General features: G+C 43.1%; 1 protein-coding gene across 10 annotated transcripts in view; it reads left to right on the plus strand.

The window, feature by feature from the left end:
* Window positions 1–4,530: 4,530 nt before the first annotated feature.
* ntng1a (netrin g1a) overlaps window positions 4,531–22,067 on the plus strand; it is a 154,025-nt gene continuing 136,488 nt past the window's right edge. For 5 of the 10 annotated variants that reach the window (XM_055881462.1, XM_055881464.1, XM_055881463.1 and 2 more), the window contains exons 1-2: window positions 6,666–7,655; window positions 21,221–22,050. In XM_055881462.1, coding sequence (XP_055737437.1) covers window positions 21,808–22,050 — 243 coding nt within the window. In that variant the 5' untranslated portion in view covers window positions 6,666–7,655; window positions 21,221–21,807. Of the gene's footprint in view, window positions 4,919–6,664; window positions 7,656–21,220; window positions 22,051–22,067 lie in introns of those variants that run through there. The other 5 variants (XM_055881459.1, XM_055881456.1, XM_055881458.1 and 2 more) reach the window with 2 other exon arrangements.

The following is a 22,067-nucleotide window of genomic DNA, read 5'->3' on the forward strand; positions in this document are numbered from 1 at the left end:
AGAAAATGTGCTTAATCTAACTCATTTGTTGGAGTCATTGTTATATTGGGGATGTGTGAGTGGAGAATCCACTATGTTAGAGCTTATGGGTATGCAACAACTAGTCTTTCCAAAGGTCTGTGGTCCTCTGTCTCTGTTACAATGTCTTACGAGGTGAAACACAAAGGCTCGTCTGACAGCAGCTGATGAGGATAACCGCTGTTATGAGAGAACAATGTGAGTCAGTAGAAGTACCATCAAATGAACATTTGACATTACGTTACATTCCCCATTATAACTCCACAGACTGAGGAGGAAGGAGGGTGCTAGGAAAGTGTGAAACAGCTGAGAAAGAGAGATAGATTAAGATTGAAAAAGCCTCTCCATGGACCGATGTATGTGTTATTAAAAAGCTAAATGCATTCTATATGTGAGAAGATTATCTATATTGTATGCATTGTTGTAGAGTTTATGAATTTGATCGTAGGCCTATGTGTCTATGAGGGATCTTTTTAGCCCGATACAACATCCCTGACTGGATTCATATCAGAACTGGTCTGCGTCCAAAGTGGTTAGAGCGTTGGACCAGTAACTGCAAGGTTGCTGGATCGAATCCCCGAGCTGACAAGGTAAAAATCTGTCGTTCTGCCCCATAGCAAGGCAGTTAACCCACTGTTCCCCGGGCGTCGAAGACGTGGATGTCGATTAAGGCAGCCCCCCACACCTCTCTGATTCAGAGGGGTTAGGTGAAATGCGGAGACACATTTCAGTTGAATACATTCAGTTGGACAACTGACTAGGTATCCCCCTTTCCCGAATGGCTCCCTATACAATGCAGTTCTTTTGGTCAGAGCCCTATGGGACCTGGCCAAAAGTAGGGCACTATATCGGGAACAGGGTTCCATTTGGGATGGACCCCTGATTACCATCTCCTATTTGTGCCTGGTATGCTAATGGACTACAATATATAAACCAATAGGAATAATTTTCCACCAGCCAGTTACAGTAACCAATATTTTGACAAATTGGAAACATGTTATTTACAAAAACTTAATTTAGAAGAGCAATTCCCTGAGCTGTGAGTTAGTCTCCCCACAGCCCTGGAGAGATCATCTGTCATCATTATCATTAGCAGCCTTGGATGTAAGCCTTTTTATAGACAGGGATATTACAAACTACCTTGTACTGCACTAATCTCTATCATGCATTTAGCCTACACCTTTTTTCTCTCACACTGACACTACTGCCCTTCTTTTATTGTCTATTCTTTTAAATACTGTAATAAGGCTAGGTTTCAATCACTCCATCACTCTTTTTTCTACTGGATTATCTCTATTATACAGTTACTGAATACCTTTTCTACTGGATTATCTCTATTATACAGTTACTGAACACCTTTTCTACTGGATTATCTCTATTATACAGTTACTGAACACCTTTTTCTACTGGATTATCTTTATTATACAGTTACTGAACACCATTTTCTACTGGAGTATCTCTATTATACAGTTACTGAACACCTTTTTCTACTGGATTATCTCTATTATACAGTTACTGGACACCTTTTCTACTGGATTATCTCTATTATACAGTTACTGAACACCATTTTCTACTGGATTATCTCTATTATACAGTTACTGAACACCTTTTTCTACTGGATTATCTCTATTATACAGTTACTGAACACCATTTTCTACTGGATTATCTCTATTATACAGTTACTGAACACCTTTCTCACCTATACTGTTCCATTGTATTATTTCTGCTTTACAATAAGGCTACGTTTCAATCACTATTTTGTACACAAACATTGATGCACACAGTAAAGCTGTTCAAATACTATGGTGTGTTCCCATTTATCTGTTTATCCCCAGTCCATGAATGTGACTGACTTCACATTCAAATCCTTAGCTGGAATTGTGTGTGTGTGTGTGTGTGTGTGTGTGTGTGTGTGTGTGTGTGTGTGTGTGTGTGTGTGTGTGTGTGTGTGTGTGTGTGTGTGTGTGTGTGTGTGTGTGTGTGTGTGTGTGTGTGTGTGTGTGTGTTTGTGTATGTGTGTGTCAGAAATGCATCCAACTGAATGCAGTGAGGCATGACTGCATGAACGGACACAACACATCACAACAGGGACAGAGTTGTTTGGTGCTGTTAAGTAAATCCCGAACAGGATGGCCAAATCGCAATCAGCCTACGGCAGGAGGCGAGGCAGACTGGTTTCGCCTGTGTGTGAAGTACAAATCCACCAAACTGTGTGGTGCCTGTGTGGTTCTAATCCCTTTTCAATCATGCACTTTATGGATTACGCTCCTATGTAATTCTTCTCAGGTATAGTTTTTCTTTTTTTCTTATTTTTGACTTATTATGATATTTCAATTTGGGGGAGTTAAGTTATGGGCTTAAAGCACCATGCAGGATAAGTAGAGGACTGTAGAACACAGATTGATGAAAGGTCTTTAGCCAGGTCATGGGCGTAATGTTCTCTTATAAGAATACATATAATAAGAGTAGTAATATAACTATTGCTGGGCTTACAGTTGACATATTATGGTATCCTGACCATCCCACTGCTGACACCTATGTAGCAAATCCAGGGTTTTTGTTCGACTGGGACTCAAACCGAGGCCTATTTTGTTCCAGTGCTTGTAACACTTCCTGATGATCAGTCTTTTTTTGTTTTGTTTTTCAAGACAAACGTGTGTTGTGAAATTAGTTGTGAATGCATTGTAATGTTTTGAAAATTGTATAACTGCCTTAATTTTGCTGGATCCCAGGAAGAGTAGCTGCTGCCTTGGCGGCAGGTAATGGGGGTTCAAAATAAATACAAATACAAATACACACACTGCCTTCCACTTGCTTGCCGGCCGGTTGAAGGCAACAGTACACTCCCTTGAACCAAGGTAAAATCCAATACTCAGCCTGAGACAGTGATGGGCAAAAACGTCTGTAGACATCCATTTTCTAATCATCATCCAATATATGACAGCACAGCATCCACAGAAAGGCACACAAACACACAAGCACACATATACACACGCACTGACAGAGGTGGATGACAAATAATGGAGCGTGAGGCACGTGATTGCCAGTCTGTGTCAATTGCAGTGCCAACTATCGAACCTCCACATAGATTTTAAGACACTGTGCTGAATGGGGGGGGGGGGGGGGGGGGGGGGGGAATAGTAAACATAGATGATGCAGAAGCTTTTCAATCAAAGAAGGAAAGGGGCCAGTGGATCACAATTTGTTTTTACAATCCATCCGACCACAATACATTTGATGTCTAGTTCAAGTACCATCTTTATCCCTCTGTCAGTGAGATATTTTACAGGTAATTGTTTAATAGCTGTTAGATATTACAGCCTGTGTAGAAGGAGAGGTTATTGTAAGGCCACAAGTCCTCTCTGACCAAGAAAGACTATAACTACAGTAAGGGCCTTAAATGCTTCCTGTTCAGGTCACCTAGTTAGTGTATACTGACCCTGAGGCATAGTTTTAAATAGACTAACATTTGTCTTTCTTCTCTTCTTCAGAGTTGTGGTGATGCAGTGAGAACAGCTGTACTTTTTGAAAGATATTCAGTCTACAACATCTGTATTTTAATCCATTCTGTCCTCGGTGTAGCTAAGTGGACACACAAACTAGGCATTACAGGAAAAGAGAGTTGCATGAAATGGGCTGTTTTATTCCAATGCTGGTTATTGTGTGGTTTGTGATGGTATGTTCGTGTCAGATGAGTTGCCCTTGGGCGAGTCCCGTGAGGATCTGTCCACGTGCTGAAAGGTAGATTAAGATTCAAAATGCCTCTCCATGGATCGAGGTGTGTTATTAAAAAGCTAAATGCATTCTATTTGTGAGAAGATGATCCCTATAGTATTCAACTGTGCTTTGTCACGTAAGGAGCTGTCCAGCTCCAGAAAAGAGCGGTGCTGCCCAGTTAAGGCGCGAGGAGCTGTCTATGGTGCTGAAGTCAGTGCCCAGTTGACGCGCGAGGAGCTGTCTATGGTGCTGAAGTCAGTGCCCAGTTGACGCATCTACATAGAGCTATACACTTTCTCTGATCTTTTTCTTTTGAAGTGTACGTGTAATGTATTTTGAGCAGAGTAAATTACACTAACACAATTTGATAATAATTGTTCTCCATGTTAGGATTGGGATGATGCTTAATTTAGATACATTTTATGTTGTGTCAAAGCAAAAATAGCCTATGTGACTGGCTGGCTTCCATCTTTGTTTGCTAAAAAAGGGCTCAGACAGACCCTCAGATGCAATGTTATTATACTTTCCACAACCGTCATGTGATTGTCACGTGTTAGATATTTCTACTATCAATCTGTTTTCTGTAGCCTTATCTTTTCACTTGAAATTATTTACTAAACTTAGTTGTGACATTGCATGACTTATTATATAACTATTAAAGGCACACTAAAGTATACCCATAACAAATGATTTAATATCAATTAAACACGATGTTTCCACTACTGAAAGATGCTTGAACTGTGTGTGTCTCGGTAGACAAGATAATTTACTACATGTCAGTACGCTGCAGCACCACTCGTGAGTGTCGGTATTATAACCGCTCCTTCTACAAGTCTAATGAAAGACGTGCTCAATAGCCATAGCCACTGTATTTTTGTCATCAACAACTTTTCAGACAAGGATCAAGTAGAACTTAAAGTACTATTTCCCTTTACCCCTGTGTGACGTTGCATGTGTTTGTCTTGTTGTTTCACTAACTGAAGTGGCATTGTCACTGAAGTGACATCCGTGCCTCCGCTCACCCCATTCCGGTGAAGCCACGGAGAGAACTAGTCGTTTCACAGCAAGTCTCTGCTCTCCGCGTGAACAACGATGTCCAGGTTTAAAAAAAGAAATATATCGCTGTGTTACATGATCTTCGCTATTCTTCGCAAGGATACGAAATGAACCTTTGAGAGAAAAGGTAAGGTCTACTTGTTTGGGTTTTTGCATGTTGGAGGGATGGGCACAAACTTGTTGACGGTCGCGGCTATATGAGACGCCTTATGATTTGATAGAGTGGTTTCTGACAGCTGACAGGAAAAGTTTATAACTATGATAAAATAGAGCACAGTCGATTCATTAAATAATGCTTTAAAATAAATATATAAGTACAGTGGGTTAGAATTATGCATTTGTAATCTTCTTAATTGTTGTCCTTATACCTTTGATTTATTTGTGCGTTTGCTGCGTGGTGTAAAGCTTGCCAAAGTGTTGTTGCGGACTTGCTGTTCGGAAATATCTGTGTGATAATTGAGGCCATATGCCTCACTATAGGGCTCACTATCCAACAGAGGTCTGATAGGTGTATGTATTGCACTGCTCATAGAGCGAGCTGTGTGTGGGGAGCTGATTTCGACATATAGGCTTCTTCCATCACCTCATATAAATTGTACAATGCTGATAATAACGCTACTGATTAATCTCAACATATCGACATCAACAGGGGTGCAGCGAGACACTTTAAGGGAAAAATGACGTTTAATTCCAATTTTAAATTTTAAATCCTAACAAAAGCATTAGGTTATTAAAATATGGCCCCGTGCTACTTCTTTCCAACTTTCAGCACGGATTTTATTTTCAACGTCTGACATTTTCAATAGAAATATGTGAGTAAATAAGGGAGTTTATTGTCCAGCACAATAATTTCTACAGAACTCTCAAGTCACAGGCCACAGGTCAGCATCTGCCACCCAAGGATGTTTTTTCAAACTTGTGAATCATACAGGCCTAACAGACTACATGTACTCCTACATGAGACCTCTATACAGGTAAACCATAGGGACTGGTCTCCTTTGCTACTCAATGGAGAATAATTGAAACAGATTTGTATTCCAAACCGGCCCTAGACGTCAAAACAGGAGTAGCAGGGTCATTGATATAACTTCAGTGCTTTCTCTTTCTCTCTCCATCTCTGGTCTTGATTGTTTCTTTCTGTCCTCCGGATCATCGCCACCGCCGGAGGATTTACTGTCAGAATGGATCGAATTTTAATATAATCTGGGCCCTCCCCAAGGCTAATATCCTGACGGTGTGAGAGATTGCTGCGGACTCAATCCCCTGTAGAAATCACGTGTTTTGACTCTTGCCAGTGTCCGGTAAATTGCAGTGAAAATGCAGCTAACATATTGAGTCTTACACAAGGTGTAATGACGTTGCTAAACTTCCAGCAACTAACACTGACTCATCAAGGTTTTTGGTGGGTGGCCGTGGTATGCGTGTGCTGTAATTTGAGCACGTCATGTATGGGGTAGAGTGCATGCTTTGCGCATCATCCCATTGCCTATATTTGACAGTCCTCTATACTCATATTTTCAAACCTCTCATTAATTTAACCCGGGACAGATTTGGGGGCCCAGGAGCCCCATACTTAGGCATGGAAGGCCTAAATGTTTGATTTTCATTTCCATATGTGTGCATCTCCAAGTCAATTAACAACATCACCACAAGGTTTAGTCCAGTGCGCATATTCTATGCGCAATCTGACAAATCACTAGCCTATGTTAACATAGCATTGAAACAGTTAGCCTATATCATTAAACTAAACCACTAAAACAACTACATGTAAAATAGTTAAATAACTGTAGTTATTAAAATTATTTGCTACCTTTAGGACCCTGCGGAACACATGTAGGCCTATTGGTAGAGGTACGGCATGCAATCACTACATTAGCTCGCATTTGGAAGAGATTGCTTATCTCTCATATCTCTCTCTCTCTGCTCCGTCCGTTAGAGTGGGAACCACTGCTCACAGTGATCTGTCATTTGTCCTCTAAGTTTAGATACATCCGCCCCATTGAGTCTCAGACTGGTCCTGAAAGAGGACTGCGCTGGGGGGGAAATATTGAGGCTGAGTGAGCGGTTTAATCTAACGGACTCTCTAAGTGCGCTATCTCTTACCCGCCATCTCCACTGAGCAGATTCCTGCCTAGCTGTGCTGTGTAGGGGAATGCGCGAGGGATGCGTGACGCCGGAACAGTGGAGGATATTCTCGGCAGCGCTGCTAATTGCTGTGATTCATGTTCCCTTTGAGTGCCTGTAACGAGTAGGCTATAGCGAGAGATTAAGAGAGAGAGAGAGATAAGTGTATATCCGCTCACAGGAGTCAAATGTCTTGGCTGTGGATCTAAGAAATGATACAGATTAAACGGAAATTTTATAAAAGACAAAGGAGCCTTTGCGTTTCAAAGTTTTTTCCTATTGGTCTTTTTATTTTTCTGATGCTGTTCCATTGCTTCCAACAATGCAATAATGGAATTGCACGTGGCAGAATGATGACCAGCGGCGCGCGGGATTTAGGCGGCTGTCAAAATACTCACCTATTTGTGTTATTGTGCTGCTCTAAGAGCTCCAGACAGTGATCAGTCATTTGTTTTAAAGTGGGAGAAAATCTCCTCTGATCCCGTCTCTTCACTAAAGAGATGTTGCACTTGCACAGCGATTCCAGGAAGATTGACGTGCGCGCGGGGGGACCATTCAATCGCTGCCACCACTCCAGACTCAGCTTGTTTTAACTCTTGGGTCATCAACTTTTAGCATCCCGTTTCTACCGAACTCATCACATTAAGATTTACACGCGCATCTTAAAGGGGTTCCTGTGGTCAGTGCTGAACTTGTTGAACACTGGACTGTGCGCGGTGTATTGAGGCAAACCTACACATGTAAGTACGCATAGGCTATTATTGAACTAAGTCTATTTTGTAGGCATGTTGTACAATTAAAGTAACTCGTTTAATTGTGGCCAACTTCGTTAAAACATTGTATGCTGTATGAAGGTAGTCTTAATAGCTGACTCATCTTTCAATACTTCCTGAATTGTAGCCTAACTTTTGTTGGAAACCCACCTACAGTAGGCTCTTATCGAAGTGTTGATTATGTCATATCTTTGAACATTTGGTATAATTTGCCATAATGCAGTCCGAATGAAGTTGAAAGCGTCCATGCTCATTACTCATGTAATACCTTAAATAATGTCATGAAAACATTAATTACTTGACTCCGGTGCCCTTTTGGCAAAGCTAAGCCTACTTGCGATTTGTGAAAGCGCCCCCTTGTGGAATTGATCAATTCCATATTAGTATTACCAGTCAATATCATGAAATGCTGCTAAAAAGATACTGTCCATTCTGTATTTTGGGGGGTTGTTTTAAAGGAAATATACTTCATAGTTATGCCCTGTTCAGCTCTGTCCTATCAATACACCTGCTGTAGCCTCAAGTGTTTTAGTAGGCTAAAGAATGTGAGGTGTGCGGGTACCAAAATAGAAGTGTTTTTTATATACGACAATCTATCCTGCATCCTTTTGAAATGATTGGTAGTTTCTTATATTCAGTGTATTCTATTAATACGCCTAACGATATGTTTGAGTCGTTGTTTTATTCAGAGCAGCTTTCTGCCCGTGCTTCACCCGTGCATTTCGAATCCAGGCTTATCCTTTGGGTATTACTTGACTTTGATTAGATTTGGTAAATAATAATGATCAATAAGAAGCTGCAGACTGAGAGCCAGTATAATGTATTTTATACAGTTGAGTTTGGTTAACATTATCACATATCATATATATTATGGCATACTATTTAAATACATGATGGTGTTATACAGTATTTATATTTATAATACAGGGCCTACTAACTTATTTTTTTGTTTTAGTTTGTAATAATAGTAATATTATTATTATTGGCAAATCATTAATGTACGTCAATTTAATTTTGCGGTAATGTGCGCACATGGACTTGTAAGGTTAACATTAGATATGATACTAAATGATATTCTGTTCACCCATAGATTATGATGTTGATCAAATTTGGTAAGAAGAGCAATAGTCATTATAATAATTTCCAGTCCACCTATGTTGACATGTTGACAATAGTAAAACTTGCACTTGCTACGGTATTTACCTTATAATTTAGACATGGCTGCTATATTTTATACATTGCCTTCAAAGGACCTTGGATTTTGATAAAGCTCATTGTAACAGTATCAGCCGCTATACATGTGTATTACTATTAATGCATATGTTCTCTATTTCCAGTGGGTTACCTTGCTGGGCTTATTCTAAGGGCTAGAGATGGACATGTAGAGTAGCCATGCAGGGATGCCACTCTGAAAGCTGAATAATATGGTAGCAGCCTTTTAGGAAAAGTGTTTTTAATAATGCATTAGGTGTTCCTATGTTCCTATGTCGCAATGAAGTGTATGCTTGGTGGCGAAGGGAGGCCGAGGAGAATGTGAGAGGGCGAGAGACAGGGAGAGTGAGGGTGGAGGAGTGGTAGTGGTGGTGGCTGGCGTATACCTTCTCCCTGCTGTCTAGTTAGCTACAGTACACTTCTGTATGTGGCGCAGGAGTAACAGACGCTCCACACACACACGACTCCACGCAGACAGCATCGTAAGAGTCACCCTGTCAAAAGTGCCCCTCTCTCACACACAAGGTGCATGTGGCAGGGAGTAAGAGTGAGAGAGGAAGGAGAGTGTGAAAGCGGTAAGAGTAAGAGAGAGTAAGAGCGGGGGGGTAAGAGAAAAGTAGAGACAGAGAGAGAGAGACCATGTGAGATGCAGCTGTGGGGGCAAGTCAAGCACGTCTTTGCAGCAGCGCTGAGGGAGTTTCTTGCCTTCAGAGGCCCGGGACCTGTCTGGCTCCAACAATCAGATTGTATTAGAGGGGGAAGGGACGGCTGCCATGTTCCACTGCTGTTCTGCTCAAAACCTTCGCTTTGATTTCTCGATGCTCCCCTCCTCAACAGACAGAAAGCCATGCTGATTCACTGAAACAGTTGTTATAGCTTCATTCATTAGCTAGGATACACCACACCATGATTGAAAAAAGATCATACACCTGTATGCAAATTTTAGCCAGTGACACGTTGAAAACCGAGGAGAGGGGAGGCCATTGTGGGGATCGGCTGGTGCTGTGGTGATGGTATGCCACAGAGATGTGTGTCGGGCTCATCAAACATTCTGGAACATTGAACGTTTGGCTGTCATGTTTGTAGGGGCGTGCTCCGATTGTCTGCCACATGTTTATTTATGAGGACTGTCATATTGGCAGGTTGTTATCGAGGAAGATTAGGGATTCTGGGAAAGGAAGGCAGGCCCACGAATCTGAGGAGAGTGAAGAGCCCTCCATGCATGGCACAAGTCTCCATGTGATGTTGGCCCAGCTCTCTCTCTCGCTCTCTCTCTCGTTCTCTCTCTCTATGTCTCCGTCTGTCTTTTTCTCTCCTCTCTCTCCCACACAAGCTAGGCACATCACTGGCTTTGTTTAGCAAGAGATGGAGACAGAGAGAGATGTGGAAAATATGAGAGGGCATAGGGAACAGGTATAAAGAGAAGATGAAAAGAAGAAGAGCAGGATGGACAGGTTGTTGGGAGGCAGTGAGGTAGGAGGGAGCTGAAGAGGTTGGGTATTCATACACATGACTCAGCCAGAAGCTACTCTAGTAGTTGTAACCACTGCCAGGCCAAGCATGCATGTCTTTCCCCACTGACTTTTAAACACTCAGCCATGCTTGAGTGGCCCCAGGGACGAAATGGAAGCGGACATAAGGGAGGGGGGCGGAGGTTAACAGCTTCAGAGAGAGAAAAAGAGAGAAGGGAAAGAGTTGGCGAGAGAGCTCTCTGCGAGGTCATATGGATCCTGTAAAACATTTATGGGTATAAATATAAAATCAACCTCAGCATTGCCTCATTGGTAGGATCTTATGCCCCAAAAATACACTCCGTTCTATGTATGCCTTATGAGCCAGTGAGCCAGGAGCCCAGTGTACTGTACACCAAGGTTGCCTTAGAACAGGAAAGACTGAAAATACTCACTTACTGAACCGCAGAAGAGTTCATAGCCTTCATAGGACTCCATTCCATGTCAAATAGTAAGCAATTTATTTTACAGTTTTGTTTGTGTATATTGCTTAATTTTCAATACATTTTCAATTAACCGATTCAAGTTTTCATAACAATCGGTAATCGGCATTTTTGGACGCCGATTATGGCCGATTACATTGCATTCCACGAGGAAACTGCGTGGTAGGTTGACCATCTGTTGCGCGAGTGCAGCAAGGAGCCAAGGTAAGTTGCTAGCTAGCATTAAACTTATCTTATAAAAAACAATCAATCTTCACATAATCACTAGTTAACTACACATGGTCGATGATATTACTAGGTTAACTAGCTTGTTCTGCGTTGCATATAATCAATGCGGTGCGTGTTGATTTATCTGCGAATCACAGCCTACTTCGCCAAACGGGGGATGATTTAACAAAAGCGCATTAGCGAAAAAAGCACAATCATTGCACCAATCTACCTAACCATGTTACGGTGTTCCTCCTCCTCTTCAACCGAAAAGGAGGAGTAGTGATTGAACCAAGGCGCAGCGGGTTGTGAATACATAATTTATTTAAAGAAAACACGAAAACACGAACTTCACTATAAACTAACAAAACAACAAACGGAGTAGACAGACCTGGACGACGAACTTACAATAAACACGAAGAACGCACGAACAGGGAAAATAGACTACACAAAATGACGATGTACAAAACAAACCGAACAGTCCCGTATGGTGCGACAAACACTGACACAGGAGACAACCACCCACAACAAACCCTGTGAAACAACCTACCTAAATATGACTCTCAATTAGAGGAACGCCAAACACCTGCCTCTAATTGAGAGCCATACCAGGCAACCCTAAACCAACATAGAAACAGACAACATAGAATGCCCACCCAAACTCACGTCCTGACCAACTAACACATACAACAAACTAACAGAAATAGGTCAGGAACGTGACAAACCATAAACATCAATGCCTTTCTTAAAATCAATACACAGAAGTATATATTTTTTAAACCTGCATATTTAGATAAAAGAAATTCATGTTTGCAGGCAATATTATCTAGGGAAATTGTGTCACTTATTTTGCGTTCATTGCACGCAGAGTCAGGGTATATGCACCAGTTTGGGCCGCCTGGCTTGTTGCGAACTAATTTGCCAGAATTTTACATAATTATGACATAACATTGAAGGTTGTGCAATGTAACAGCAATATTTAGACTTAAGGTTGTCAACCGTTCGATAAAATACGGAATGGTTCCATATTTCTCAGAAAAAATAAGCGTTTTCTTTTTTTAATTATAGTTTCCGGATTTGACCATATTAATGACCAAAGGCTCGTATTTCTTTGTTTATTATATTACAATTAAGTCTATGATTTGATATTTGATAGAGTAGTCTGACTGAGTGGTGGTAGGCAGCAGCAGGCTCGTAAGCATTCATTCAGACTTTACTGCGTTTGCCAGCAGCTTTTAGCAAAGCTTGATTCACAGCAGTGTTTATGACTTCAAGCCCATCAACTCCTGAGATTAGGCTGGCAAAACTAAAGTGCCTATTAGAACATCCAATAGTCAAAGGTATATAAAATACAAATGGTATAGAGAGAAATAGTCGACGCGTCATAATTCCTATAATAACTACAACCTAAAACTTCTTAACTGGGAATATTGAAGAACTGGGAATATTGAACCAAAAGCTTTCATATGTTCTGAGCAAGGAATTTAAACGTCAGTTTTTTACAAGGCACATATTGCACTTTTACTTTCTTCTCCAACACTGTGTTTTTGCATTATTTAAACCAAATTGAGCATGTTTCATTATTTATTTGAGACTAAATAGATTTTATTTATATATTATATTAAGTTGAAATAAGTGTTCATTGTTCATTCAGTATTGTTGTAATTGTCTTATTAAAAATATATATATATAATCCTCCGATTAATCGGTATCTGCTTTTTTTGGTCCTCCAATAATTGGTATCGGTATCGGCATTGAAAAATAATAACCGGTCGACCTCTAATTGACAGCAAGTCTTTATCGACATATTATTATTTATCAACATGTATTAAGCTTAATCTCTCACATCCTCTAAAACCCCTTTATTTCTGCAGTGTCCCACCTTATTCTTGATCGATGGGGGGAGGAAGCAGGCGACCTGCCCCAAATAGCCCAGGTCTCACTTAAAATGCATAGCACACCCCTCTCATAGCACACCCCTCTGCTCTCCTCTGCTCTACTCTCCTCTGCCAGTGACACTGGATTCAAAGTGGGTAATAATGAGAGGAAGGACCAGTGTCTGAATTGTAGAGAGTGATAATGACCTGGCTGTTGTGATCTTTTATGTGCTCCCTTATCTGTTATCTAGCCTGGTTATCTCTGTCCCTTCTCCCTTATGTATTATCTAGCCTGGGTATCTCTGTCCCTGCTCCCTTATCTATTATATAGCCTGGGTATCTCTGTCCCTGCTCCCTTATCTATTATCTAGCCTGGGTATCTCTGTCCCTTCTCCCTTATGTATTATCTAGCCTGGGTATCTCTGTCCCTGCTCCCTTATCTATTATCTAGCCTGGGTATCTCTGTCCCTTCTCCCTTATGTATTATCTAGCCTGGGTATCTCTGTCCCTTCTCCCTTATCTATTATCTAGCCTGGGTATCTCTGTCCATGCTTCATTATCTATTATCTAGCCTGGGTATCTCTGTCCCTTCTCCCTTATGTATTATCTAGCCTGGGTATCTCTGTCCCCACTCCCCTTATCTAACCTGTGTATAATTATCCCCACTCCTCTTATCTAGCCTGGGTATCTCTGTCCCTGCTCCCTTATCTTTTATCTAGCCTGGGTATCTCTGTCCCCACTCCCCTTATCTAACCTGTGTATAATTATCCCCACTCCTCTTATCTAGCCTGGGTATCTCTGTCCCCACTCCCCTTATCTAACCTGTGTATAATTATCCCGACTCTTCTTATCTAGCCTGGGTATCTCTGTCCCCACTCCCCTTATCTAACCTGGGTATAACTGTCTCCACTCCTCTTATCTAACCTGGGTATCTCTGTCCCCACTCCCCTTATCTAACCTGGGTATAACTGTCTCCACTCCTCCTATCTAGCCTGGGTATCTCTGTCCCCACTCCCCTTATCTAACCTGGGTATAACTGTCTCCACTCCTCCCATCTAACCTGGGTAGCTCTGTCCCCACTCCCCTTATCTAACCTGGGTATAACTGTCTCCACTCACCTTATCTAACCTGGGTATAACTGTCTCCACTCCTCTTATCTAACCTGGGTATCTCTGTCTCCACTCCCCTTATCTAACCTGGGTATCTCTGTCCCCACTCCTCCTATCTAACCTGGGTATCTCTGTCCCCACTCCCCTTATCTAACCTGGGTATAACTGTCTCCACTCCTCCTATCTAACCTGGGTATAACTGTCTCCACTCCCCTTATCTAACCTGGGTATAACTGTCTCCACTCCCCTTATCTAACCTGGGTATAACTGTCTCCACTCCCCTTATCTAACCCGGGTATAACTGTTTGCACTCCCCTTATCTAACCTGTGTATAATTATCCCCACTCCTCTTATCAAGCCTGGGTATAACTGTCTCCACTCCCCTTATCTAACCTGGGTATAACTGTCTCCACTACTCCTATCTAACCTGGGTATAACTGTCTCCACTCCCCTTTTCTAGCCTGGGTATAACTATCTCCACTCCCCTTATCTAACCTGGGTATAACTGTCTCCACTCCCCTTATCTAACCTGGGTATAACTGTCTCCACTCCCCTTATCTAGCCTGGGTATAACTGTCTCCACTCCTCTTATCTAACCTGGGTATAACTGTCCCCACTCCCCTTATCTAACCTGGGTATAACTGTCTCCACTCCCCTTATCTAACCCGGGTATCTCTGTCCCCACTCCCCTTATCTAGCCTGGGTATAACTGTCCCCACTCCTCTTATCTAACCTGGGTATAACTGTCCCCACTCCCCTTATCTAACCTGGGTATAACTGTCTCCACTCCTCCTATCTAACCTGGGTATCTCTGTCTCCACTCCCCTTATCTAACCTGGGTATAACTGTCCCCACTCCTCTTATCTAACCTGGGTATAACTGTCTCCACTCCCCTTATCTAACCTGGGTATAACTGTCCCCACTCCTCTTATCTAACCTGGGTATAACTGTCTCCACTCCCCTTATCTAACCTGGGTATAACTGTCTCCACTCCCCTTATCTAGCCTGGGTATAACTGTCCCCACTCCCCCCTGCTCGCCTTATCTAGCCTGGGTATCTCTGTCCCCACTCCCCTTATCTAACCTGGGTATAACTGTCCCCACTCCTCTTATCTAACCTGGGTATAACTGTCTCCACTCCCCTTATCTAACCTGGGTATAACTGTCTCCACTCCCCTTATCTAACCTGGGTATAACTGTCCCCACTCCTCTTATCTAACCTGGGTATAACTGTCTCCACTCCCCTTATCTAACCTGGGTATAACTGTCTCCACTCCTCTTATCTAGCCTGGGTATCTCTGTCTCCACTCCCCTTATCTAGCCTGGGTATCTCTGTCCCCACTCCCCTTATCTAACCTGGGTATAACTGTCTCCACTCCTCCTATCTAACCTGGGTATAACTGTCTCCACTCCCCTTATCTAACCTGGGTATAACTGTCCCCACTCCCCCCTGCTCGCCTTATTTAGCCTGGTTATCTCTGTCTCCACTCCTCCTATCTAACCTGGGTATAACTGTCTCCACTCCCCTCATCTAACCTGGGTATAACTGTCTCCACTCACCTTATCTAACCTGGGTATAACTATCTCCACTCCCCTTATCTAGCCTGGGTATAACTGTCTCCACTCCCCTTATCTAACCTGTGTATAATTATCCCCACTCCTCTTATCTAGCCTGGGTATCTCTGTCTCCACTCCTCCTATCTAACCTGGGTATAACTGTCTCCACTCCCCTTATCTAACCTGGGTATAACTGTCTCCACTCACCTTATCTAACCTGGGTATAACTATCTCCACTCCCCTTATCTAGCCTGGGTATAACTGTCTCCACTCCCCTTATCTAACCTGTGTATAATTATCTCCACTCCTCTTATCTAGCCTGGGTATCTCTGTCTCCACTCCCCTTATCTAGCCTGGGTATCTCTGTCCCCACTCCCCTTATCTAACCTGGGTATAACTGTCTCCACTCCTCCTATCTAACCTGGGTATAACTGTCTCCACTCCCCTTATCTAACCTGGGTATAACTGTCCCCACTCCCCCCTGCTCGCCTTATTTAGCCTGGTTATCTCTGTCTCCACTCCTCCTATCTAACCTGGGTATAACTGTCTCCACTCCCCTTATCTAACCTGGGTATAACTGTCTCCACTCACCTTATCTAACCTGGGTATAACTATCTCCACTCCCCTTATCTAGCCTGGGTATAACTGTCTCCACTCCCCTTATCTAACCTGGGTATAACTGTCTCCACTCACCTTATCTAACCTGGGTATAACTATCTCCACTCCCCTTATCTAGCCTGGGTATAACTGTCTCCACTCCCCTTATCTAACCTGTGTATAATTATCCCCACTCCTCCTATCTAACCTGGGTATAACTGTCTCCACTCCCCTTATCTAACCTGGGTATAACTGTCTCCACTCACCTTATCTAACCTGGGTATAACTATCTCCACTCCCCTTATCTAGCCTGGGTATAGCTGTCTCCACTCCCCTTATCTAACCTGTGTATAACTATCTCCACTCCCCTTATCTAGCCTGGGTATCTCTGTCCCCACTCCCCTTATCTAACCTGTGTATAACTGTCTCCACTCCCCTTATCTAACCTGTGTATAATTATCCCCACTCTTCTTATCTAACCTGTGTATAACTGTCTCCACTCCCCTTATCTAACCTGTGTATAATTATCCCCACTCTTCTTATCTAACCTGTGTATAACTGTCTCCACTCCCCTTATCTAACCTGTGTATAATTATCCCCACTCTTCTTATCTAACCTGTGTATAACTGTCTCCACTCCCCTTATCTAACCTGTGTATAATTATCCCCACTCTTCTTATCTAGCCTGTGTATAACTGTCTCCACTCCCCTTATCTAACCTGTGTATAATTATCCCCACTCTTCTTATCTAGCCTGGGTATAACTGTCTCCACTCCCCTTATCTAACCTGGGTATAACTGTCCCCACTCCCCTTATCTAACCTGTGTATAACTGTCTCCACTCCCCTTATCTAACCTGTGTATAATTATCCCCACTCTTCTTATCTAGCCTGGGTATAACTTTCTCCACTCCCCTTATCTAACCTGGGTAATACTGTCCCCACTCCCCTTATCTAACCTGTGTATAACTGTCTCCACTCCCCTTATCTAACCTGTGTATAATTATCCCCACTCTTCTTATCTAGCCTGGGTATCTCTGTCTCCACTCCCCTTATCTAACCTGGGTATAACTGTCTCCACTCCCCTTATCTAGCCTGGGTATCTCTGTCTCCACTCCCCTTATCTAACCTGGGTATAACTGTCTCCACTCCCCTTATCTAACCTGGGTATAACTGTCTCCACTCCCCTTATCTAACCTGGGTATCTCTGTCCCCACTCCCCTTATCTAGCCTGGGTATAACTGTCTCCACTCCCCTTATCTAACCTGGGTATAACTGTCCCCACTCCCCTTATCTAACCTGGGTATAACTGTCTCCACTCCCCTTATCTAACCAGGGTATAACTGTCTCCACTCCCCTTATCTAACCTGGGTATAACTGTCCCCACTCCCCTTATCTAACCTGTGTATAACTGTCTCCACTCCCCTTATCTAACCTGGGTATAACTGTCTCCACTCCCCTTATCTAACCTGGGTATAACTGTCTCCACTCCCCTTATCTAGCCTGGGTATCTCTGTCCCCACTCCCCTTATCTAACCTGGGTATAACTGTCTCCACTCCTCCTATCTAACCTGGGTATAACTGTCTCCACTCCTCCTATCTAACCTGGGTATCTCTGTCTCCACTCCCCTTATCTAACCTGGGTATAACTGTCTACACTCTCCTTATCTAACCTGGGTATCTCTGTCTCCACTCCCCTTATCTAACCTGGGTATAACTGTCCCCACTCCCCTTATCTAACCTGGGTATAACTGTCTCCACTCCCCTTATCTAGCCTGAGTATAACTGTCCCCACTCCCCCCTGCTCGCCTTATCTAGCCTGGGTATCTCTGTCCCCACTCCCCTTATCTAGTTTGGGTACCACTGTCCCTGCTACTCTAGCCTGCGTGTCTCTGACCCCCCTACCACATCTTTATCCAGTCAGGCCTACCCTACTGAAACAGGCCCCTGGTCACCTCCAGCCCTTAGTAATATTATTTCTATTAATGGCATAGAGCTTCAGTGCCAAGATCTCTACTGGATAACTGGATTCATTTTACCTTCCCATGTCTCCTCCATTGACATTCCTACTTTTTAGCAGTTAAGGTCTTCCCCCTCTTCTTTGCTCCTCTTCACCCTCCTCTCCTCACTCACTTTGTCTCCCTCACTCCCGCTCTCTCACCGTTGCTCACTCCTGCCCTCTTACCCTTTCACCTCCCCCCTCTCTCTCTTTATCTCTCGCTCTCTCTTCCACTTTGGCCTTGTGCTGTCTCTTTTTTCTTCCTCTCTCTCTCTCTCTCTCTCTTCTCTCATTCAGAGTGGTGGATCTAATCAAGGTCTCCATCCATAGCTGTGGATAATGGTCATCATGATTGATGTGATGGATTTTAATAGAACAGAATTATTATTTTAGATTCATGAAAATAGACCCAATTCAATGCTGGCTATATGGGTAGAAGTACTCCATAGGTTAGACATTTGAGTCAGTACTGCCAACTGACCCAAATGGTCGGAGAATATAATTGTTTATCAAAATAAAATATGACCAGATATTGTACTTTTACTGTAGGTATAAGATATTACTGTATTCCTTTACAATAAGCTATGAGCAAATAAAAAATGAAAAACAGTCCTGAAAATTGTAACTTAAAGTATAGCTGATGGCATTTTCTATCTCATGGCAAAATAGAGAATAAACAAGCAGAATGTATAGCGTTCAGCCCATCTCAAGGGTAGACAGAGAGACCTATACACAGGCTGGGCAGTGAGGCCTGTACATTCAGGCTGTAGGCGTATAGCAGGCTAATTGATCACTCAGGACTAGGTGTGTTGGGTCAGCGGGTCCATTGTCTTGGCTGACTGATTAACCAGCACTAAAACGTCCACTGATCCATCCCTCACACTGCTTCTGGCTAACGTCATCATCAATTACCTGCCGTTGCCTGCAAGCCAAGTCACTATTGGGCTGGCTGGAGAAAAAGGCTACCTGCCTGTGAAATGTGTCTCTCTTTAGTGGCTAGTGCTAGCTCAGCTAAGCTGCTGCCTTGTTTTAGTGAGTGTGTGTGTTTGGTTTTGCTATCCTTGTTGGGACCAGGAGTCACAAGGAAAAATACTATTTCATGCTTTGGGGTTAGGGTTAGGGTTAGAGTTAGAATTCGGGTTAGGTTTAGGATTAGGAGTTACGGTTAGATTTAGGGTTAGAGTTAGAGGTTCAGGATTAAGGTTAGGGTTAAGGTTTAGGGTGAGGGGTTAAGGAAATATATTTTGAATGGGAATCAATTGTTTGGTCCCCACAAGGATAATAAAACAACGATGTGTGTGTGTATGTTGTGTGTGCATGTGTGTGTGTGGTGTGTGTGTGCGTGTGTGTGGAGATATGGAGAGATACATACTGTAATCTGCATTTAGAGTATTGGTTGTTTAAAATGTGGGGACAAAGCTAACTGAGGAATATAGATAGTGAGGGGTGAAATTACTTGGGGATTTTCTATTTGATTTTGATGTAGAAATCTATACATCAGATTGCTTTTTCACAGTTATTTAGCTGTTTACTGTACTTTATGTGCAGTATGTCCAGAGATGTTTTTTGAAGCAGTCCTGTCCATTTCAAATGTAGGCAGTTTAAAAAAAAAACGAATTCCAGTCAGCTAGTGCCAGGTGGAAACGTATTCCTGCCGTTCTCTCGCTGATTCAGGACCTGAATGTTGAAAGAGATATTTGCATAGTGCAGGTCAACTGAGTTGAGTACGCTCTGATATTGACATTGAACTTTTAAATTTTTTTTCTTTTCTTTCTGTTTCAGAAAAAATAATTATTAAACCAAATAATAGACCTTGTCAATGTTCGGAATTCCCCAAGTCTGGGATGTTGCCTCATCCAGGAATCACATCATCGACAACAAAAAACAGAAGGAATACAAGACCTACATCAAAATGACACAGATTATGTCTATGTTGCTTACACATGACCTTTGTGTTATACAATACATGTTTTATCGCTGAGGACTTTGAATTGCCTTTCCTTCATTTTCTGACTAGTCGGCTGGAGTGTTCAGCACAGAACCCTACTTAAGACGAGGTGTCAGGTACAGACAGCTAACGTCCTTGTTGATTAGTAGAGGATTTGAAAAGTCTAAAATGCATGGACCGTAGACAGTTTCCTCCCTGCGCTCGTCATCTGCAGCTTCATGAGTTGAACTCTCTTTCTGAGGGTGCTGTATTCAACCTGAAAGGCCTTGTGTGATCGATCATGAGGCAAATAAAACAGTCGAGGATAAGATGGTGCCTCTCATGATTCATGCCAGGTCTTTCAACAAGAAAACATTCATTTGTATCTGTGTATGAATAGATGTTTTCAGTGTTGCGATCACAACAACACTACATGTTTGGTTTATACTCAGGCAATTCATATTACCATAGCAACTATTGTTGATATAAGTGCAGCAGTCTTTTGTCAATGCATATTGTGAAATGGTATGGATGTAGGGTTTTGTTGAGACCTGACTGTTCATTTATCACCACCATCTAAACCTCTTTCTAGAATGGACCTGTGCTTTGGAATGACTAACATTGACCCGATGCATACAGTATGCTTCAACGGTGTTGTAACTGCCACAATCCAACAACTACACTTTATAATCCTCCAAATGTTATATAATGCTAATGATATTGAGAACTTACATTTTAAGTTAAGGGTACGTTAGATTGAAGATTTAGCTGCTGGTGTTTTTGGTTCTCCTGGGAAGGGGTGTAGAAAACAAACTCATGATAAGTGAAAACCAAGGTGAGGTGTGGACTTAGTGTGAAAAGCATCAGGATCTAATACACCTTGATGGCTTTGGTTATAAAATCCCCCTCAGGGATGTACACACTCACTATGCCCATCCTGACTCCACCACATCAAGGATCTCTCCCCTGTTACACTGCCATCCGCCTGCTGATGTCAAACTCTATCCCTACACAAACGTACACACACACTCTCTCTCTGTCAAACTATCCCCCCACCAGGCATTCACCCTCTTCTCTCCTCTCCTTGTTCCCTACAGACCCTGGGTGCCGTTGCCGGGCGGAAGAGAGACATGATTGACAGCAAACAAAGCTGAGCGGCCTGTCACTCATCTCTCCATCTGCGTGTCAAAAAGGCTGCCTCCTCCAGGGCTCTCTCACTCTAGCTCTCGCCTCTCTCCTCCTTCACACCGACTCCTCCTCCATCCATCCACTCCTTCTCTTTTTATATCCTTGACGGGCCAGTCACCCCGTAACTTCGGCGTGTCGTGACTCCCCCGTTCCCGCCCTCCCGGAGAGAGTACTGTCGGAGAGGCCTGAAACGGAGTACAGAGAGGACTCCAGACCAAAACAAGTGGTGTCCCCCCTCGCCCCTCCATCTCACACCCCTCGCCCCACCCCACCCCCCACCCCCCCCCACCAAGCTGTTAACAGGAGGCTGGCATGCTGCCACAGTTCCTTAGCTCCTCTCTCCGTAAAGGTTGGATTATTTCATAAACTCAAAGGCCCAGGCCTTTCCCTCTGTTTCGCTGTCGCTCTGTTTCGGGAGAGAAGGAGAGGGATTCCCCATTGAGAAAGCAATAGCCCTTTTCTAGAGGAGACCCAGAGTGTCTGAGAGGAAGCGGCGATGCGTTTCCCTCTGGTGTTGACACTGCAGGCACTGTGGGCCAGTGTGTGCCAGACCATGCAGCACTACCCAGCCTGGGGACACTACGACGTGTGTAAGTCTCAGGTGTACACGGACGAAGGCCTCACCTGGGATTACATGGCCTGCCAACCTGAGGCCATGGACATGACCAAGTACCTGAAGGTTACGGTGGACCCAACCAACATCACCTGTGGAGACCCACCTGAGACATACTGCGCCCTGGTAAGTCCTGTTCTCTG

Source organism: Salvelinus fontinalis, chromosome 25 (assembly GCF_029448725.1).
Source record: "Salvelinus fontinalis isolate EN_2023a chromosome 25, ASM2944872v1, whole genome shotgun sequence".
Classification (NCBI taxonomy): Eukaryota; Metazoa; Chordata; class Actinopteri; order Salmoniformes; family Salmonidae; genus Salvelinus; species Salvelinus fontinalis.